Source organism: Bison bison, unplaced genomic scaffold (genome assembly GCF_000754665.1).
Source record: "Bison bison bison isolate TAMUID 2011002044 unplaced genomic scaffold, Bison_UMD1.0 scf7180017864440, whole genome shotgun sequence".
Lineage (NCBI taxonomy): Eukaryota > Metazoa > Chordata > Mammalia > Artiodactyla > Bovidae > Bison > Bison bison.
Genome location: NW_011495002.1, coordinates 3,003,409 through 3,023,213, shown reverse-complemented (window position 1 = coordinate 3,023,213; position 19,805 = coordinate 3,003,409). Strand labels below are relative to the sequence as shown.

At 44.5% G+C, this 19,805-nt stretch overlaps 1 protein-coding gene across 2 annotated transcripts in view; it reads left to right on the top strand.

Annotated features, from left to right (window-relative positions):
• Nucleotides 1-19,805, top strand: part of FAM134B (family with sequence similarity 134, member B) — a 145,223-nt gene that overhangs the window by 88,938 nt on the left and 36,480 nt on the right. The window contains exon 1 of one of the 2 annotated variants that reach the window (XM_010858802.1): nt 4,635-5,614. The exons of the other annotated variant lie outside the window; for it this stretch is intronic. Within the exon in view, the coding sequence (XP_010857104.1) occupies nt 5,580-5,614 (35 nt within the window). The 5' untranslated portion in view covers nt 4,635-5,579. Of the gene's footprint in view, nt 1-4,634; nt 5,615-19,805 lie in introns of those variants that run through there. 2 annotated transcript variants of the gene reach the window in all.

Below are 19,805 nucleotides of genomic sequence, written 5' to 3'. Positions count from 1 at the left end.
CCAGGTGGCACTCATGGTAAAGAACCTGGCTACCAATGCAGGAGACAGAAGAGACACAGGTTCAATCCCTGGGTCAGGAGGATCCCCTGGAGAAGGGCATGGCAATCACTCCAGTATTCTCGCCTGGAGAATCCCATGGACAGAGGAGCCTGGAGGGCTGCAGTCCATGGATTGCAAAGAGCTGGACACGACTAAAGCAACTTAGCAGATCTCATGTAATGTATTGGACGCTGCACTGAAAGTGAAAAGCAGAATGGTTATCTGGGTACAGAGTGGTGGTAAGCATATCGGTTATTGACCCTTGTGATCACTGGGCTGACCAGGAGCCCAGGCTCACTGCCACTGTCCAGCATCACAGGAGAGTATTGTACAACAGCACTGAGTACTATTAAAAAAAACTTTTTTAATGGGTCTTGTTCTTAGCAGGTGACGAGGAGTCTCTTTGACCAAACTCTAGTCAGGCTTCTCTAAGCTCTTTTTCACCCACTCCAGTGTTCTTGCCTGGAGAATCCCAGGGACGGGGGAGCCTGGTGGGCTGCCGTCTATGGGGTCGCACAAAGTCGGACACGACTGAAGTGACTTAACAGCAGCAGCAGCAAGCTCTTTTTTTTTTCCACCTAGGCGAAGTCTGTGGGTATGACCTCAGGAACCCAATTTTAGCAGGAAACTTGTCAAGTCACTTTATCGAGAATCCTCCACCCTTGGTATTTGATCACCTTTAATACCTAACCAAGGGCTTTCCTCATAGCTCAGTCGGTAAAGAATCTGCCTGCAATGCAGAAGACCCAGGTTCAATTCCTGGGTCAGGAAGATCCCCTGGAGAAGGGCATGGCAACCCACTCCAGTGTTCTTGGCCTGGAGAATCCCATGGACAGAGGAGCCTGGCAGGCTACAGTCCATAGGGTCTCAAGAGTTGGACACGACTTCGCAACTAAACCACCTACCAATACCTAACCAAATCCCTCATGTCTCATCACCTGGCCAGCCTTCAGCAAGAATTTTGTTAGGTCAGTTCAGCAAAGAGGCAACCTACCCCACTTAGTAATTTTCTCTCTACCAGTGACAACCACCTCCTCCCACCACCACCACCACCATTGCTTAGCCATTCATCCTAATATTGCCCAGTAACTTCCAGGAGAGGGAGCTTCCCTCCTCTTGACTCTGAAAGTTCCAGAGTCTCAGTCCACACCGCTGTAGGAGTGATGGGGAAAACAAAGCTCTTAGACCAGTGATTATGTGGAGAGAAAAAGTGCATTAAGAAAAGTGGACAGGGACATCCCTGGTGGTTCAGTGGTTAAGAATCTGCCTTGTAGTACAGGGACATCCATTTGATCCCTGGTTGGGTAACTAAGATCCGACATGCTGCAGAGCAACTGAGGCCAAGTGCAGAAGTTAGAGAAGCCCATACACCACAATGGGGACACAGTACAGTCGAAACTTTAAAAAAATTTTTTTTTTAATTTTTTTAAAAAAGAAAAGTGGACATTTAGCTTTGAAATGGCATTTATTTTCTTAGGGCATAACACTGTGTGATTAAACAGCAAGAGAAAATGGAAATGTTTGCTTAAAATATACTACTAAAATTAAACGCATACGAATTTTGAAAGAGTGTGGGTATAAGAGAACTTGAACCGTACACGTGTCTGGCCGTCTGGGTGCCCTTTTGCCGGAATGAGAGGCTCTGCCATCTGTTCAGCGGGAGGAATGAGAAGAGCCCTCAGGACTGGAGGCTGTTGCTGGCTCTGACCCCAGCAGCTCACCTCACTACTGGGCCCCAGTTCCAGCGACTGAAAGTCTAGGATGGCTTTCGTGGCCCTTCGGGGTCTTTCCCATGTCTGTATTCTGTGAGACCTTAAATTCGGGCGCCCAGTAGATTTTGAATTGGTGATGACGAGGGGACCCTGGGCATCCTAACCCCCTGCAGGACCACAGGTGTCTGCTGGGGCAAGGAAGGCATGCTGTATGTCCTGCACTCTGGAGTTTGGTGTCTGTGCCATTACTTTCTCCCTCCTCACCCCTGTGAATTTCAGAAATTAACCCAAATATGCTGAAAGGGGAGTTTACAGTTGGAGCAAGAAATTCAAAAATCCACAAAGGAGTGCTTAAAGGAGGTATTGTTAAAGGAAATTAAAGAAGATATTTTATGGTAGTGATGAGTGATTCACCTCTCACACAGACCAGTTAATTGTCCTTTAAAACTGATAGATGGTTTCAGGGATCTAGTGGTCAGTTCTGTAGTCATCCACAGCTGAGTTCAGCAACAGCTATACATAGATATTCAAGAAATTAGTACAAGAGGAACTTATAAGAATAAAGAAAAGGTAAAAATTAATGAGATAGAATTGTTAGAACTGAGAATTAGAACATAGAATTAGCATTGTGGTTGATCAAGGAAAATAGTCTCATGGATAATATTCTCATGAATTTTTCACTTCATTTAGACCTGGAATTTCTAACACAGCACATTGCTCCAATCCTTGGGAGGCTCCGGCATACCCTGATCTTCAGAACTCTGCTTATGATTGTTTTCTTCCAAGGTCAACAGTATTTGAGTTATGTATTTGAGTAACTGCAACAACTTACTCTTAGCCTTTGAAGTCTAAAACTTTAGGTCCTGTGTGGAATACTGAAGGATTGTCTTGAGTTGCAACATGCCTGTATCACAAAATAGCTAATACCCCTCAAAGAAAGTAGACAATATTTGCTTCCACTCTTCATTATACTCTAGAAATTACTTCAGAGACTTGTGAACGTTAAGTGTACATTGAATATAGAGATATTGCTGGGATTAGCTATGACTAATCCTGTGACAATGGAACACATATTTTAAAAAGTGTACCATTTTACATATATACAGTGGAATATTACTCAGCTATTTAAAAACTTCATTTGAATCAGTTCTAATGAGGTGGATGAAACTTGAGCCTATTATAGAGAATGCAGTAAGTCAGAAAAGAAGAGCACCAATACAGTATATTAATGCATATATATGGAATTTAGAAAGACAGTAATGACGACCCTGTATGTGAGACAGCAAAAGAAACGCAGATATGAAGAATAGACTTTTGGACTCTGTGGGAGAACGCGAGGGTGGGGTGATTTGAGAGAATAGCAGTGAAACATGTATATTACCATATGTGAAATAGATCACCAGTCCAAGTTCAATGCATGAAACAGGGCGCTCAAAGCCAGTGCACTGGGACAACCCAGAGGGATGGGATGGGGAGGGAGGTGGGAAAGGGGTTCGGGATGGGGGACACATGTACACACGTGGCTAACTCATGTCAATGTATGGCAGAGACCACCACAATATTGTAGGGTAATTAGCCTCCAATTAGAATAAATTAATTAATTTTAAAAATAAATAAATACTAAAAAAAAGTGTACCATTTTGTTTTTATTTTTAAAATTAATTTGTATTGGACTATAGTTGGTTTACAATGTTATGTTAGTTTCAGGTGTACAGCAAGGTGAATCAGTTACACATGTATCCACTCTTTTTTAGATTATTTTCCTATACAGATCATTACAAAGCACTGAGTTGCGTTCCCTGTGCTATGCAGTGGGTTATTAGTTATCTATTTCACATATAGCAGTGTGTATATCAGGCTTCCCAGGTGGTGCTCGTGGTAAAGAACCTGCCTGCCAACGCCGGAGACGAAAGAGACGTGGGTTTGATTCCTGGGTCGGGAAGATCCCCTGGAGGAGGGCACAGCAACCCGCTTCAGTATTCTTGCCTGGAGAATCCTATGGACAGAGGAGCCTGGCGGCCTACAGTCCATAGTCTCACAGAGTCAGGCACACCTGAAGTGACCGGGCAGGCATGCACGCGTGCTCACAGTGTGTATGTGTCAGTCCTGAGTGCCCCGTTTATCCCTTCCCCCTTCCCCTTGGGTAACTATAGCTTGTTTTCTACATCTGTGACTATTTCTGTTTTGTGAATAAGTTCATTCATACAATTTTTTAGATTTTTGTATATAAGTGAGATCATATGATACTTGTCTCTCTGACGTACTTCGCTCACTGTGACAATCTTTAGGTCCATCCATCTTGCTGCAAATGGCATTATTTCATTATTTTGTATGGCTGAGTAATACTCCATTGTATGTATGTACCACATCTACTTTACTCATTCATCTGTAGATGACATTGAGGTCATGTCCTAAAAGTGGTTGTTTACATGGCTATTGTAAATAGGGCTGCAGTGAACACTGGGTGCATTCATCTAAGGAAAATATATTGTTTCTTAATAATTAGATCTTACTTATGGCTTTACTTTGCCAACCAGGAAAAGAAATGGTTTCAAGATTCTGTGCAAAGCTTTCAGGTTACATTTCTAAAGGGATCTCAGTGTTTTGCCCAGCTCTTTTGAAAGCAGGATTAAGTAATTTTTGTCCTGCTCTTAAAAGTTGTAGTGAATGAGGGTACCTGGTGATTGATGACCTGTGTATGATAATGGGGGCTTCCCAGGTGGCGCTGGTGGTAAAGAACCCACCTGCCAATGCAGGAGATGTAAGAGACATGGGTTCCTTTCCTGGGTCACGAAGATCCCCTGGAGGAAGGTATAGCAACCCACTCCAGTATTCTTGCCTGGAGAATCCCATGGACAGAGCAGCCTGGCAGGCTACAGTCCATGAGGTAGGTCACAAAGAGTCAGACACGACTGAAGCGACTTGGCATGCTCACATTCACGTGATGAGGGGCCAAGCTATCAAAACATCTCAGGCCAACAGCTCAGCCACATCCCAGTGTCAGGCTGCTCCCAGATGACAGAGGGAGGTCCCTCTGAAGAAAACTTGTTGCCCAAAGGAACTCACAGGCTCTTGTTTGCTTACTTCTGAGTTAAGAAATCTAGATGACCCAAAGGAAGATTTTCTTGCAAAACAATAGCGCTCCAAACACAACTGTTGATCAGTATCTCCCCCTCACCCACACCCCCAACCCTTTTGTGTGTGTGTGTGTGTGTGTGAGAAGTGATCTTTTTGCTGAGTGGCTAAGTGTTTCCAGAACAAACAAGCCTCTGGGCTCTTGCAGTCCTGCCCATCTGCTCTCCGCCCTCCAGCCCCTCCTGCGAGTTGGAGATCTGATAGCCCAAGCTGAAGTTTGAAGCTCCCGGTGGCCACGCCGCCCTTCGGAGGGGTGCCTTGTCAATGCCAGGAAAAAAAACAGGAAAGAGAAAGGGTAGGCTGGCTTCGGTGAAGTCATCCCAGTAAAGGTTAATAGCTGGGCGGTGACACCTCCTCACAGGACTGGAGCGAAAATGCTGGGCAGCCAGGCAGCGCTTTGCTCCCAGCTGCCTGTCACGGTCCTGGGAGTAAGAGGTGACCTGTTTATATTTAGAAGGGGACAGTCCTAATAACCCGGCTCCCAGCTTCATTCAAGGCAGGCTGGCGCTTCGGAAGTTTGTAAACACCTACTTTCTGAGTAGGGGAGGAGTGCTTTTCTCCAAAAAGGAAAGAACTTCACTACTGGGTTTTTTCCCCCTCCTGATAATCATCATCAGTGCGGAGAAGAAACTGCTATAGCACAGAAGGGCTGCAGCTTTCTCCACTTGGTTATTATTTTTTTAAAGGGCAGAAATGCCTGAAGGTGAAGACTTTGGACCAGGCAAAAGGTAATAATGATCTGTATTTACTTTTTCCTTGAGTCTATTTCCTTTGCCAGTTATCTTTTTTTAAAAAATTATGACTAATTTAAAAGGTAGTTGAAATTAAAATTTAAAAAGGAGTGCAAACCCTTTAGTTCCAGGAAAGGGAATTTTCTTTAGCACGAGGAGAGAAACCTAAAATTAACAGATATACCCTTAGAAACATATGCCAATAAGCGCTTTTCTTGAACGAGGAAGGGACAGCCTGAAATTATAAAAAAGTGCTTCGACCTACACTCCGTAAAGTATACTTGGGGTTTTTTGATGTTTCATTTTTAACTTTAGGTGGTAGTTGTTAGAAATTTAAGCTAGTGAGCATTTTAGTTGTTAGAAATTTAAGCTAGTGAACATTTTGCAAAAATGCTTGGATTTTAAAGACTTGTTGAACATTTCTAAAAGTTAACTATTAGACCAATATACCCATTTTTATATTAAACACTTTTTTTTTTAACTTCAGTTCTTGTCTTTGAATATGATCCCTGGGGCCCCCATATGCAGTACATTAACCAAATACTTTATTAATACCTGGCTCTAAGAAGGGGTATAGGGATGGGAAAGGAAGCAGGCAGTTATTCCTATTAATATGAACATAACTTATGTCCATACTGAAAGTTTCCACTTCTAGCCCCACTGCACTGTTAACAAAATCTGTGTGAACTGGTGTCGTTGGAATTCTGATTCAGGTCATTGAAATTCATATGTGAAAAAGTAGAAAGAAACTTGTTTTAAAAAAGGACAAGAGATTATTGCCAATCGTCAAAGAAAGTGGAAACTGGTGAATCTCTAGGAATAAGAATAACACAGTATTTTTTTTTATCATTGTATGAGCATCCCTTTTCAGCCATAGTTGTATGATTGTGTGTGTGTGTGTGTGTGTGTACTATAATGTAGCTATAATCATGTCCTTAAAAGCTACTTTTGTCTTTAGTTTTCATTTTCTTCCAGATTCCTTCCCAGTCCCTAAGAGGGGACATGAAATTCACATTTAATTGCCTATTAAAAGAGATTTCTATATAAAATGAGACATCAAATCAAGTGCTTGAAGATGACAATTATACACGTGCCTAGATTTAGGACACAGACTAATTGATTAAATAGTTAAGAAAATATTTCCAGAGACATTTAAATGTCAGTTTTGGTTTGAGATGATGGGTGATCTACCAGGATTGTATGTGTCCCCCTTATGACATTTTAATATTTCTGAACGCAGGACTTTCCCTTTTTTACTTTACATCATGGCATTCCTAACGACTCTGCATAAATTTTTGCATAGAACAGGCATTTTTAATGAATACTTGTGAATGGAATGTATTTATAAACCATTTGAACACTGGCAAGAAGTATCTAGGGGGCCTGATCATTTCAGAGACTGAAGGGAGAGTCTTGGCAGAAATGTAATAAAGTTTGCCTTAATGAAATGTTACATTCCCACAATTAAATTAAATCATAATTAATTGTGGCTAATTATAAATACTTTGAACTCGCAGTTTATGATATAAACTAAACAAACTTAAGTTTTTTTCTGAGAGTGTGTTACTGGTTACAGGGTAAACAGGCAAGAAGGGGAACCCTGAATACACAGTGCATGTATATCTATTAATAATAATTATTCCCAAAGACCAATAACTTGTGGAAAGTAGAAAACACCCTCACACTGCTCTGAAGTTGTGTACCCCTGCCTCTCCTTGTTTATTCTGCGGACATACTCTCAGCAGTTGGTGGTTTCTATAGAATATACTTTGCTTTGCTTCATATGGTTTGGTTCCACCGTATCTGTGCAAGAGAGTTAGAAAGGGCACCCCAGACAGAGGGGATGTTTAGAGCCCGGCAAGAAGTAAAATATTACACAAGAGGGAATTTTACTCTTGCTAAATTTGAGATGGAATGTCATTGGACATGCCCTTTGGTGTCACTCCTGAAAGAGATGACTATTGTAAGTCTTGAATCTGCTGATAAAATGTGCTGTTGGAGCTTGATTGTGGCAGGTTCTGGGTGAGTCCCACATTTAGGGCTCCTTCGTATTACTTTAGTCCCATTTTGGAATTTGCTGAATGGCTCTGTAGCTGGCAGTGAGGCAACCCTGAATTCCATCAGTGGAAAGCAAGCGAGGGGAGACTTCGTGAGGGTATCCGGATGCACACTTAGGGCACCGCACGGGCGGACTGCTGTGTGGCTGTGGTCCAGCGGGCCCGACGCGCCGTCAAACATTCACCAGTGGATTTCACGTGATCACAGCCACCGGTGGGCTGGGGAGGCAGGGGAGAGACCCTCCTCCTGGCCATTTATCTCGCTGCGTCGCCAGTCATAAGCCCTCTTGGTAAAAACCTCCAAAGACTCCACGCCAGTTTCAAGGTCAGGAGATGAGGGGAGAGGGTGTGAGAGAAGGCCATTCCGATGCTGGGTGGGGAAGGCAGAAAGCCAGGCGTCTGTGCCAAAGGAGAAGGAAGGGAGGGCCACAGCTGGGGAGGCACACTGGATCAAGAAATGCCAGGAGAGTCCTCCTTGCTCCAGGCGCTGGGCACTGTGTGGTCCCTTATCCTACCTCTCACCTCATTTGGGGCCCCACCTGGAGGTAGCAGGCGGGCCCTGGGGTGTCTTCAATAGCCCAGTGAGGTGTGTGTGTGGGGAGGGGATGTGTGTGGACAGGAGAACCGGTTTTCTGTTTTTCTGTTCCAACTGCCTCGAAGGGTGTGGACCCCAGGCCACCCAGACTGAGTTCCGAGTGTGTTTTATCACAGAAGCCCTTCCACAAGAGATCATTCTGTCCACACGTCCCCTGGTTCACTTGGGGCATGTTTAATCAAGCTGCATCTAATCTGGTGGCCGTGCGCCAGGTATGATAGTTTGAGCCTCTGCTTTCATGGAGCACACAGTCTGAATGGGGGTGAGACTTCACACGTTAAAAAAATCAGTAAAAAAAAATACTTCTGATAATAAGGGTTAGAATAAAATATAAGAATGGTCCTATGGGAGATGACCTGGTGGGCGTGTGGGGTGAGAGAGTCTTTAAGCAGGCCTGTCTGACAAAGTGCCCTTTTGGGGCTGAGATGTGAAGGGGTGGTCATGTTGGGGTGTCAGGTCCCCAGGAAGGAGACCCAGCTCGGGTCAAGATCCTGAGTGTGTGTGTGCTCAGTTGCTAAGTCATGGCTGACTCTTTGCAACCTGACAGACTGCAGCAGGCCAGGCTCCTCTGTCCCTGGGATTCCCCAGGCAAGAAAACTGGAGTGGGTTGCCATTTCCTCCTCCAGAGGACCTTCCTGACCCAGGAACTGAACCTGCATCTCCTGCATCGGCAGGTGAATTCTTTACCACTGAGCCTCCTGGGAAGCCCGACACCCGTTAGAAGCAGACAGACGGGAAAAGAGAGCAGTGACTAGGAGAGAGGGTTGGCCAAGTCCGCAGCACCTCTGAGGCCTCGGCAGGGGCTTGGATGGTCCTCAAGGGCATGAGAAGGTAGGGAAGGGTCTGAGGCAAGGGGCCGGGGGGCCTCCTAAATACTCGAGAGATGTCATGAGGTGATACGTGCTTTCATGAATTGATCTCAGGACCTTAACACGGTTTCTAATTTCTCATAGAAATATGGATTCTGAAGGTAAAAATGCTGATTTTAAGAACAAATCTGAGTTTATAAGTTGGAATGAGAAAAGCCTCACAAAGAAGTCTGACCAGTACCCCCTGCCCACCCCAACACACACACAGCTCAAGCTTTGTGTTGAGATGGGTTCCCTGAGCAGGTATATTTCAGCATTCTCAAGGCTGCCAAAGTCCTTGTGCTGCCTGCCATTTGGTTTTGAAATAAGTAGAGAGAGGTGAAGTTAAAAAATAAAGGTCACACAGCCATTAAGTGAAGGAGCTGCTGTGTGAAGGCAGGCAGCTGCCTCCTGAGTCTGTCCAGACACATGCATAGTTATATGGTGGTGACCCACAGCATGGGCTGGACACTTAGAAAGGCCAGTGTGGTCAGCACACTTGGAGAAAGGAGAAAGGTGGCTGGAGGTGGGAGGGGGAGGTGTATAGGATCCCCTCATTGGGCCTTGTAGTCAGTGGTGTGTTGGTAAACGTTCAACAACCTGCTCTCTGTTCTTTAGCATTTGTTGATTCCCGTGGTGTAAATATAACCACTGTGGTCAATTTCAAACCACCCCCATGCGGTCAGTGAAAGTGGGGTTCAAAGGAGATTGGAAAAACTGGTTCTTGCAAACCTGCAAGGGTCAGCCGCAATGTACAAGTGGTGCGCGTGAAGTGAGTGAAAGTCCCTCAGTCGTGTCCGACTCCTTGCTATCCCTTGGACTACACAGTCCATGGACTTCTCCAGGCCTTTCCCTTCTCCAGGGGATCTTCCCAACCCAGGGATCTAACCCAGGTCTCCTGCATTGCAGGCAGATTCTTTACCAGCTGAATCACCAGGGGAGCCCAGAAATACTGGAGTGGGTAGCCTATTCCTTCTCCAGGGGATCTTCCCAACCCAGGAATGGAACCAGGGTCTCCTGCATTGCAGGCAGATTCTTTACTAACTGAGCTGTGAGGGAAGCCCAAGTCAGCCTTCCCTAGTAGTCAGTGGTGCAAAAGTCATTATTTAATTCTATTAAAAACTGCTCCATCTTCATTTATATATCCTCAAGGCATACTAGACATTCAGGAAAGCTTTGTCAAAGGAATGAATGGTTTATTTTCCTTCCACCCTTTGATGCGGTCGTGGAAAATATCTCTCAGGCATAGACAATGTTTACCATTTTCGAAATCCTGCTTTGACCCAGCCGGGCTAATATTTAAAATTGATTAAGAGCTTGGAGAACAATGTGATCTGTCCTTGTTGCAAGAGAGCGTGTTTAATGGCCATATCTTTACTCACCAGTTAACAAACCGTTAACTTCCCAAACCCCCAGGGCTCCCCAGTAAGCTTCTGGTAGTCAAGCCCTGTTGAAGCTCATTTCTGTTTCATCAACACAGGGTAACTCATTCTCTGCATTCCTTAAAATGTGATGAAGGTGGCTTTGGTTTCCATTGCCAGAGGAGGGCTGTAGCTGTTGTATGGCGGACCACTGAGAGGCCTGTCCCCAGGCTGCTGCGAGAAGCTGTCCCCAACAGAGGGACTGTCCCCTCGTTCAGGCCACCCTTACTCCCAGCTTTTTGTCTCTTCATGGGCAAATCTGTGTCTGGAGCCACTCGGTGTCTCCTCACTGTAGAAATTGGATTCCCATAGAAGGCATGGGAGGGCACAGGCTCACCTGAGGACCAAAACTCATACACAAGGTTTTCCCACTGAAGATGTTATGACTATTCATTTGGGGAAACCAAAATCGTATTAGAGAAAAATGAATGTAAAAAAAGAATGTAAGAAAAGATCCATCATAATCTTTCTACCCTAAAAAAAAAAAAAAAAAGAGGATTGTTATATGATATTCTGTCTTTTCTAGTACTTCCTTGGACAGGTTTTCTTGGCAAAGTTACAATCATGTACTTTACACACAGTTTTGTATGTTGCCTCTTCCTCTTCTAAGCACCTCTCAATGGCATTAAAGATTTGGGGAACATTTTTTAATGCCTCAAAATACTCTCACCTTTGAATTGCTCCCATTTATTAATATTACTCTGTTGTTCAAGATTATTTTGTCATATATAAATGGGAGAAAGGTATACCACTTTAATTTTTCTCAGGGGAATGCTTAGATCCAGGGCTAAGAAGTCTGAGCTGCCCATTTCCTAAGGCTTGCTTCCAGAAACTGTCCAAGCATCATTCCCACTGTGTCCTGCTGGTCAAGCAGTCAATCCCAGTTTGAAGGGAGAGGACATGAACCCCATTTTTCCTTGGGAAGAATGTCAGTGAATTTGGGGGGGTTTATTTTAAAACTTGTAGACTGGGAAAACTTGTTTACTTACTAATGATTTTTATAAAATGTTATCAGTTGTCATTTGAAAGGATATCAATGGTAAAAGTTACAGTCTGGCTCCCTCTTCAGCTTTAAAAAAAAAATGCAGGCTAGTGACATCTAAGGGAATGCTCCAGTGGTCTGGTCTCTTGGTGACTTTTTTATATAGAATAACTTCTTAGTTTGTTGATGCTCACATTTTTACACATAAACACTTAACTATTTTAACTCTTCTGTAGAATGCATACATGGTCTGTGCAATGATGCAAAGCTGTTTCCAGTTCTGGCTGCAAATCCCAATTTCACCAATGACTAGCTGAGTGGCATCTTTGAATTTCATTTTGTTATCAATAAAATGGGGATAATAATACTTCCTTTATCAGTTTGTCTTATAGATGAAATATGGTAATCCACATTAAATATTTAGCTTTATAAGTGGCTTATCATAAGCCTTCAAGAAATAGTTAATGATAATAATACTTGCATAAGTTATATACTTCCTTAGGCAATATAGAATAGGTCACTTTTAAGTGAAAACACCTCAACCATCTGTGGTTTCATCCTCGTGAATATTCTGATTGCTGGTCATGATCCGTGCAGAGGCTGTTCAGTGTGTGTAACCCATCCACTCTAGATGGTGGACTCAGCCTTGGGTGTGCACAGAATTGGCCCATTCTTGTATGGTTTGGTCGAGATGGTCGGTTTGGGTAGGGCCATAATGGGGTGTGTGTTCAGTTCACATTGTTTTGATTCTTCCTGGGATTGATGTAACCCACTGTCGTGCCAGTGACCTGTGTTGAGTCAAAGTACTTACTCTTTCTTGAGGGAACAAGGATGTCTGCCCAGTGCATCCAACAGAGAACTGAGTGCCCACAGGAGGGAGTTCAGTGCACTTGTCTAAGTGTGTGTATGGTAGTCGCTCAGTTGTGTCTGACTCTTTGCTATCCTGGATGGCAGCCCACCAGATTCCTCCGTTCATGGGATATCCAGGCAAGAATACTGGAGTGGGTTGCCATGCCCTCCTCCAGGGCATCTTCCTGACCCAGTAATCGAACCCAGGCCTCCTGCACTGCAGGCAGATTCTTTGCGGCCTGAGCCACCAGACAAGCCCACTTGTCTAAGTGGTTTGCTTTAATCTTATGGGCACCATGATTCTTCTAAACAATTGTATTTCCATCTCTGATTTAGCCATTTGGGGGTAAATCACAGCTCACTTCTAGGTGGTATGTGGGACCCTCCAGATGTACTTCTGTATGTTCTTCTTCCCCTGGGCTCTTCTAATTTCCTCTCCCATCAGGCGTTTTAGTCTTGTTCCTTTGTAGGGCCACAGGCCCCATGGCTGCAGGGGTAGTATTCAAGGCATCCAGCTGAGAGAGTCAGTGGAGGTGGGGGCCACTGCCGTCCATCCTGGGTTCCATCCCCAAGCCCTGTGCCCTGGAGTGACGCTTCATCTCCTGGAAAAGGTGCACCATTTTGTACAAATACAGCCTGTGGACTAACGGGCTCTGCTCCTTGAGCTGTTTATTTATCCCTCGTTCACTATGTATTTTTATAAGCGACCTCAAATCCTTTCTAGACCAGAGTGAGAAAAAGTAATTACCAAGGGAACAACCTCTGCCACACACGAAGATGCTGTGAAGGGTTAAGGGCAGGAGGAGAAGGGGACGACAGAGGTGGTTGGATGGCATCACCGACTCAGTGGACATGAGTTTGAGCAAACTCCGGGAGATAGCAAAGGACAGGGAAGCCTGGCGTGCTGCAGTTCATGGAGTCGCAAAGAGTCGGACACAACAACAGCAACAGCAACATGTATAAAGAAACAGAAAATGAAGTGTGCCACTCACCTAGTTTTAAACTTTAGACAAGGGGACAAAAAAGATTCAGTACTGGAGAAGGTCAGTTATAGGTTGAAGTTAAGGGGAAAAATTCAGTGCCTCAATTTTGTGTTTGAGAAAATAGGGCATCCACTTACAGTCTTTTAAAGGAAGGTTGCTTTGAAAATCAGAAGTTTTCTTCAGCGATTACATTGCTCTTTCAAATAAAATCAAGGAGTTTCAGTTGGTTTCTGGGGCTGGTTGGCCACATCACAGCCTAGTAAGAGTGCATAATAAGAACCAGCCCAAAGTCAGAGGAAGGACCTTCAGGCAGAAGTGAGTTAAAACTATTGATGTTTCTCCCGCTGTTCTTGTGAAACTACCGTGAACTCTGAATAGGAAAATAAAAGTGGCCTCCTTAAGGAGTCCTGGCTTCCGGTTCTTCAGCCAGAGTGACCGCATCTCATCCCATGTTTTGTGAGTGAGATGATCAGTTAGGAGGATTCTACCTGAGCCGTTCCTCCGAGCATTTTTTTTTCTAATTTCTCTCTCATCCTCTCCTGCATCCGTTCTGTCTCTAATCTCTTTTCCCTGGTGCCTTCAACACAGGAACTACCTTCTCACTCATGGTACTCACCCACCTCTTCGTCCCCAACTGCCAAAAGCCTGGATGTAGCAACACATGGCCGTACATCTAGGTCACACACTGTCCTGTTGCAGACGTTGGGAAACAGTGGGGTGGGGAGTGTCCTGGCTGTTCCCAGAAGGCACACAGAAGCTCAGTGCTCAGGAGGACACACGTGGGACCCTTAGAAGGAGGCTCCCATGAGCCCTCCAGGCAGAACACGCTCCCCTACCTGCTGCCCCCCACCACACACACACCCCACAACCTCATTTCTGCAGGGTTGCCCTGCCCTGGGCGTGACTGTCACCCAGTGTCACAGTGCCACAGAGGGCTATTAAAGATGCTACTCTGTGGATTCAGCAGCGTCTCAAGAGGGATCACCAGCCCACATGGTCTTCCTTGGAAGGGGAGATACGGAACGAGGTGAGAGAAGGGCTGAGGCCCCCACCTGCCTGCTCTTCTCTGTAACGCTGATTTATGATGGGTTGGTGCGTTTCCAGGGTGGAGACTGGCTCCCCAGAGCTGGGCAGACACCCACTTGTGGTGGTGCATCAGAGGCGTCAGCTTGTAATTACCAGCAAGATGCAGCCTCTTTGCTCGCTGTAAACTGAATGAGCAGCCATGCACCAGTATTATCCGTGACTCAGGAAGGAACATCTTCTGGTCGGTGTTTTAGTTGAACTCTAAGCAAGTGTTTTATTTTTTAAAGGAAAACAAGCCCATCTGTCAGAGCGTTTTCACATTATGCCTGTAGAAACATGCCTATAGACTCTGTCGTCAGAGAAGAGGTTGCGATTGTTGTTGTTAGTTGCTCAGTCATATCCAACTCTTTGCGACCACATGGACTGTAACCCGCCAGGCTCCTCAGTCCATGGGATTTCCCAGGCAAGAATACTGGAGTGGGTTGCTATTTCCTTCTCTTGGGGATCTTCCCAACCCAGGGATCGAAGCCGTGTTTCCAACATTGGCAGGCAGATTCTTTACCGCTGAGCCACCAGGGAAGCCCAGAGAAGATGAGGGGATTACAGATGTGTTTCTACATTTTGGGGAATTATTAGCATCTACTACTGGGAGTATTCTGTGCAGAACTCATTAATTATGTGGCATGAACGTGTAGGTCATTCAGTTGCATCCTACTCTTTGCGACCTCATGGACTATAACCCTGCAGGCTCCTCTGTCCATGGTATTCTCCAGGCAACAGTATTGGAGTGGGTTGCCATTCCCTTCTCCAGGGGATCTTCCCGACCCAGAAGTTGAACCCAGATCTCCTGCATTGTAGCTCCTGCCGTTTGAGCTACCAAGGAAGCCCATTATGTGGCATATGTATGTTTAAACGTGGCTCTCTTCTCTAAGAAATTAACTCAGTGTTTCTCGAGTAACTTGTTACATAAGTAGTAGATAACTTTCCTTCCAAAGTGATTAAAGTGAATATGAATTCTAGATAGTCATAGTTTCCCCACTTTGTAATATGAAAACTTCCCTTTAGAAGTGTGTTTTTTGTATGAAGGAAGACTTGAGACATAGGAGTACACACATCAATAGATTATAAACCTAGACTTAATTGACTTGCTTGCTGAAACAAGAAGAGATTTGCTCAGTAAACTAAGATACGGCCGACATTGGCAGCGACAATAAAGGAAGAAATAGATAATCCCTTTTTTGGGCACTGCAGAGGGGAAAATAGGAGGCGGTTTGTTCCATAAGTGTTGAGGGTTTGGTGGCAAATGACTTCATTCTCTGATGCCAACTCCTATAAACTGGAAATGGTGCCTGGAGCTCTGACAGGATTGTGAGGCCTCACTGGGAAGATTCTAGAAAGAGTATGATGACAAATTAGCATGGTCTGCTGTACTTGGGGAGGGTAGAGTAGTTACGTGTATGAAGCCCACTGCACAAGGGTGAGGAGTATAGGTTGGAGTTGGAGGGGCTGGGGTTTAATCTTTGTTTATTTAGATAAACTTTGAAAGACCCTAAAGTTTTCAGTGATATTTATGGCACCTTGACTTTTCCTCTGCGTTAGATACCAGTGTTCTGAAGCTTAGCAGCTTCACCCAGGGAAAAGTCTGAAGGTTAGATGCCTTTTGCTAAGACCTGGATAAACTTCTGGGGCAAGGACTATTTTAAGATCAGAGGAAATTTTTCTCACTGTAGTACTTGACAGGCCAAATCTGGCATTCAACAACTTCAACCAGTAATATGACAAATTGTGTGCTTATATTTCGTTAGCAAAAGGACTGTTTTGGTGACCACAGGCTTGAGAGGCTGGTGGGCTGGAGCTGGAAAGACCTGGGTTTAGATCCTGAGTGCTGCTGCTTCTTGGTTGTGTCCCCCTTCTCATCTGGAAAATGGGGGCATTTAGTCCACCTTGTCAGATATTTGTGAGGATTAAGGAAAATGTTATCAAGATCCTAATGTAGTTTCTGGGCTTCCCTGGTGGCTCAGAAGTAAAGAATCTGCCTCCCAAGGCAGAAGAGGCAAGAGATGGGGGGTTTGATCCCTGGGTTGGGAAGGTCCCTGGAGGAGAAAATGGTAATCCACTTCAGCATTCTTGCCTGGAGAATTCCATCGACAGAAGAGCCTGGCAGGCTACACTCCATGGGGTCGCAAAGAGTCAGACTCGATTTAGTGGCAACAATATGTAGTTCCTCGCATTTGGTATGTGCACAATAAGTGGAAGGTGTCCTTGGACTAGAAGTCCTTTGAATGGTTCCTGGTTGGCTCGCTGGGCTAATCAGTGATCCCTGTCATAGCAGTACCCAGAAGTTCAGTGAAGCCCTGAGGCCAAATCCACCCGTGGCCTGTTTTTATAAACCAAATTTTCCTGGGAAACACCATGCTCTTCCGTTTGCATGTTGCCCTCATGCTGTGAAGCAGAGTTGCGTATACAGACTGGCCAGCAGGGCCCAAATATTTGCTCTCTGGCCCTTTCCAGAACACATTTGTCTCCTCTGCTCTAGGGCATAACAGCTTCCACTGTTTGTCTGCATTCTGAGTCGTGTGTTCATTCTCAGATCTCTTAATGGCCATTGCTGTCACTACTGTAATGGCATAATTTTAATTATAAATTATAATAAACTGATGAAGTAAGAGATCAAAAGGAGTATTGTTGTGGGAGAGTCTACTGGCTGTCCCCAAACCCTTGACTTCCTTTCCTTTGGTAATAAGAATCTCAAGTTCCAGCTGGAAGATGGCCACCAGCAATTTAATTACATTTCTTAGGCTCCCATGCAGCCAGACATGGCCATGTGATGACATTCCGGCCAGTGGGACATGCTTGGAAGCTTCAAATACAACTTACAGGTCGTGATTTCAAAGGGAGAGGGGGTGCCTTCTGCTTCCATCCCATAGACCATGGGATGGTTATGTGATGTTGAGAACATGGAGCAACAAGATGGAAAGAACCTGGGTCTTCAGCATTACAGAGATCTCATGTCAGCCCTGGACCACTGTGCTCTGCTGTCCCTGAGGGAAAACAGAAGTGCTTTCTTGTTTAAACCCTTGTCACTTTGACATTTGACACAAAAGACAAACTTATATCTTAATACATACAGCTGTTTATGAAAATTAAGTTAAATGTATTAGAATCAGTAAGGGCCAGTTACAAAGTAACAATACTATTTTTAAAGAGTGGACAAACAACTAAAAAGGTCCATGGGAAATAGGCATAAAAATTGAGAATGATCCTTTATGTGGGTTGTTTGACTTATTAAATTCTCATTCCTCTGTAAATAAATGAAACAAGAAATTATGGGTAATTGACTAGGATGTGTTTTATGCCAGAACGCCAGTCTTGTTCTAAGCCCTAACTCGACTGGCACATTTATAATTCCCACAGCACATATGCAAACATTAATGTTTACTGGACTGAGTTGACTGACCCACGAGTGGACTGCTTGGTTTGTCAGTCTCCAGTCAGCATTCAAGTTCTACCCTGAGCCTAAGGATATTCACGCCAACTGCTCATTAGCATGGCTGAGAACTAATCATTTACACGAGCTCAGATAGGGCTTCCCTGGTGGCTCAGTGGAAAGAATCCGCCTGGCTTCCAGTTCCAGGAAGATCCCCTGGAGAAGGAAATGGCAACCCACTCCAGTGACATTGCCTGGAGAATCCCATGGACAGATGAGCCTGAGTCCATGAGGTTGCAAAGTTGGACATGGCTTAGGGACTAAACAATAATAACAACAACTGGAATAGGGAAGTTATCTAATACTGAAAAAGCAGCTTAAAAGTGACCATGGTTTGCAACAGATAAAGATGGGCTGTGTTTGCTCTTTTAAACCCCATGATGAAAATCTGAGATAAGAAGTATAATCAGTTCAGTTCAGTCTCTCAGTTGTGTCTGACTGTTTGCGACCCCATAAATTGCAGCCCACCAGGCCTCCCTGTCCATCACCAACTCCTGGAGTTTACTTAAACTCATGTCCATCGAGTCAGTATGCCATCCAGCCATCTCATCCTCTGTCGTCCCCTTTTCCTCCTGCCCCTAAACCCTCCCAGCATCAGGGTCTTTTCCAATGAGTCAACTCTTTGCATGAGGTGGCCAAAGTACTGGAGTTTCAGCTTCAGCATCAGTCCTTCCAGTGAACACCCAGAACTGATCTCATTTAGAATGGACTGGTTGGATCTCCTTGCAGTCCAAGGGACTCTCTCAAGAGTCTTTTCCAACACCATAGTTCAAAAGCATCAATTCTTTGGCACTCAGCTTTCTTCACAGTCCAACTCTCACATCCATACATGACCACAGGTAAAACCATAGCCTTGACTAGACGGACCTTTGTTGGCAAAGTAATGTCTCTACTTTTAAATATGCTATCTAGGTTGGTCATAACTTTCCTTCCAAGGAGTAAGCGTCTTTTAATTTCATGGCTGCAATCACCATCTGCAGTGATTTTGGAGCCCCCCAAATAAATTCTGACACTGTTTCCATTGTTTCCCCATCTATTTGCAATGAAGTGATGGGACCGGATGCCATGATCTTAGTTTTCTGAATGTTGAGCTTTAAGCCAACTTTTTCACTCTCCTCTTTCACTTTCATAAAGAGGCTCTTTAGTTCTTCTTCACTTTCTGCCATAAGGGTGATGTCATCTGCATATCTGAAGTTACTGATATTTCTTCCACCAATCTTGATTCCAGCTTGTGCTTCTTCCAGCCCAGTGTCTCTCATGATGTACTCTGCATATAAATTAAATAAGCAGGGTGACAATATACAGCCTTGGTGTACTCCTTTTCCCATTTGGAACCAGTCTGTTGTTCCATGTCCAGTTCTAACTGTTGCTTCTTGACCTGCATATAGGTTTCTCAAGAGGCTGGTCAGGTGGTCTGGTATTCCCATCTCTTTCAGAATTTTCCACAGTTTATTGTGATCCACACAGTCGAAGGCTTTGGCATAGTCAATAAAGCAGAAATCGATGTTTTTCTGGAACTCTCTTGCTTTTTCGATGATCCAGTGGATGTTGGCAATTTGATCTCTGGTTCCTCTGCCTTTTCTAAAACCAGCTTGAACATCCGGAATTTGACGGTTCACGCATTGCTGAAACCTGGCTTGGAGAATTTTGAGCATTGCTTTACTAGCATATGAGAGGAGTGCAATTGTGCAGTAGTTTGAGCATTCTTTGGCATTGCCTTTCTTTGGGATTGGAATGAAAACTGACCTTTTCCAGTCCTGTGGCCACTGCTGAGTTTTCCAAATTTGCTGGCATATTGAGTGCAGCACTTTCACAGCATCATCTTTAAGGATTTGAAATAGTTCAACTGGAATTCCATCACCTCCACTAGCTTTGTTTGTAGTGATGCTTTCTAAGGCCCACTTGACTTCACATTCCAGGATGTCTGGCTCTATGTGAGT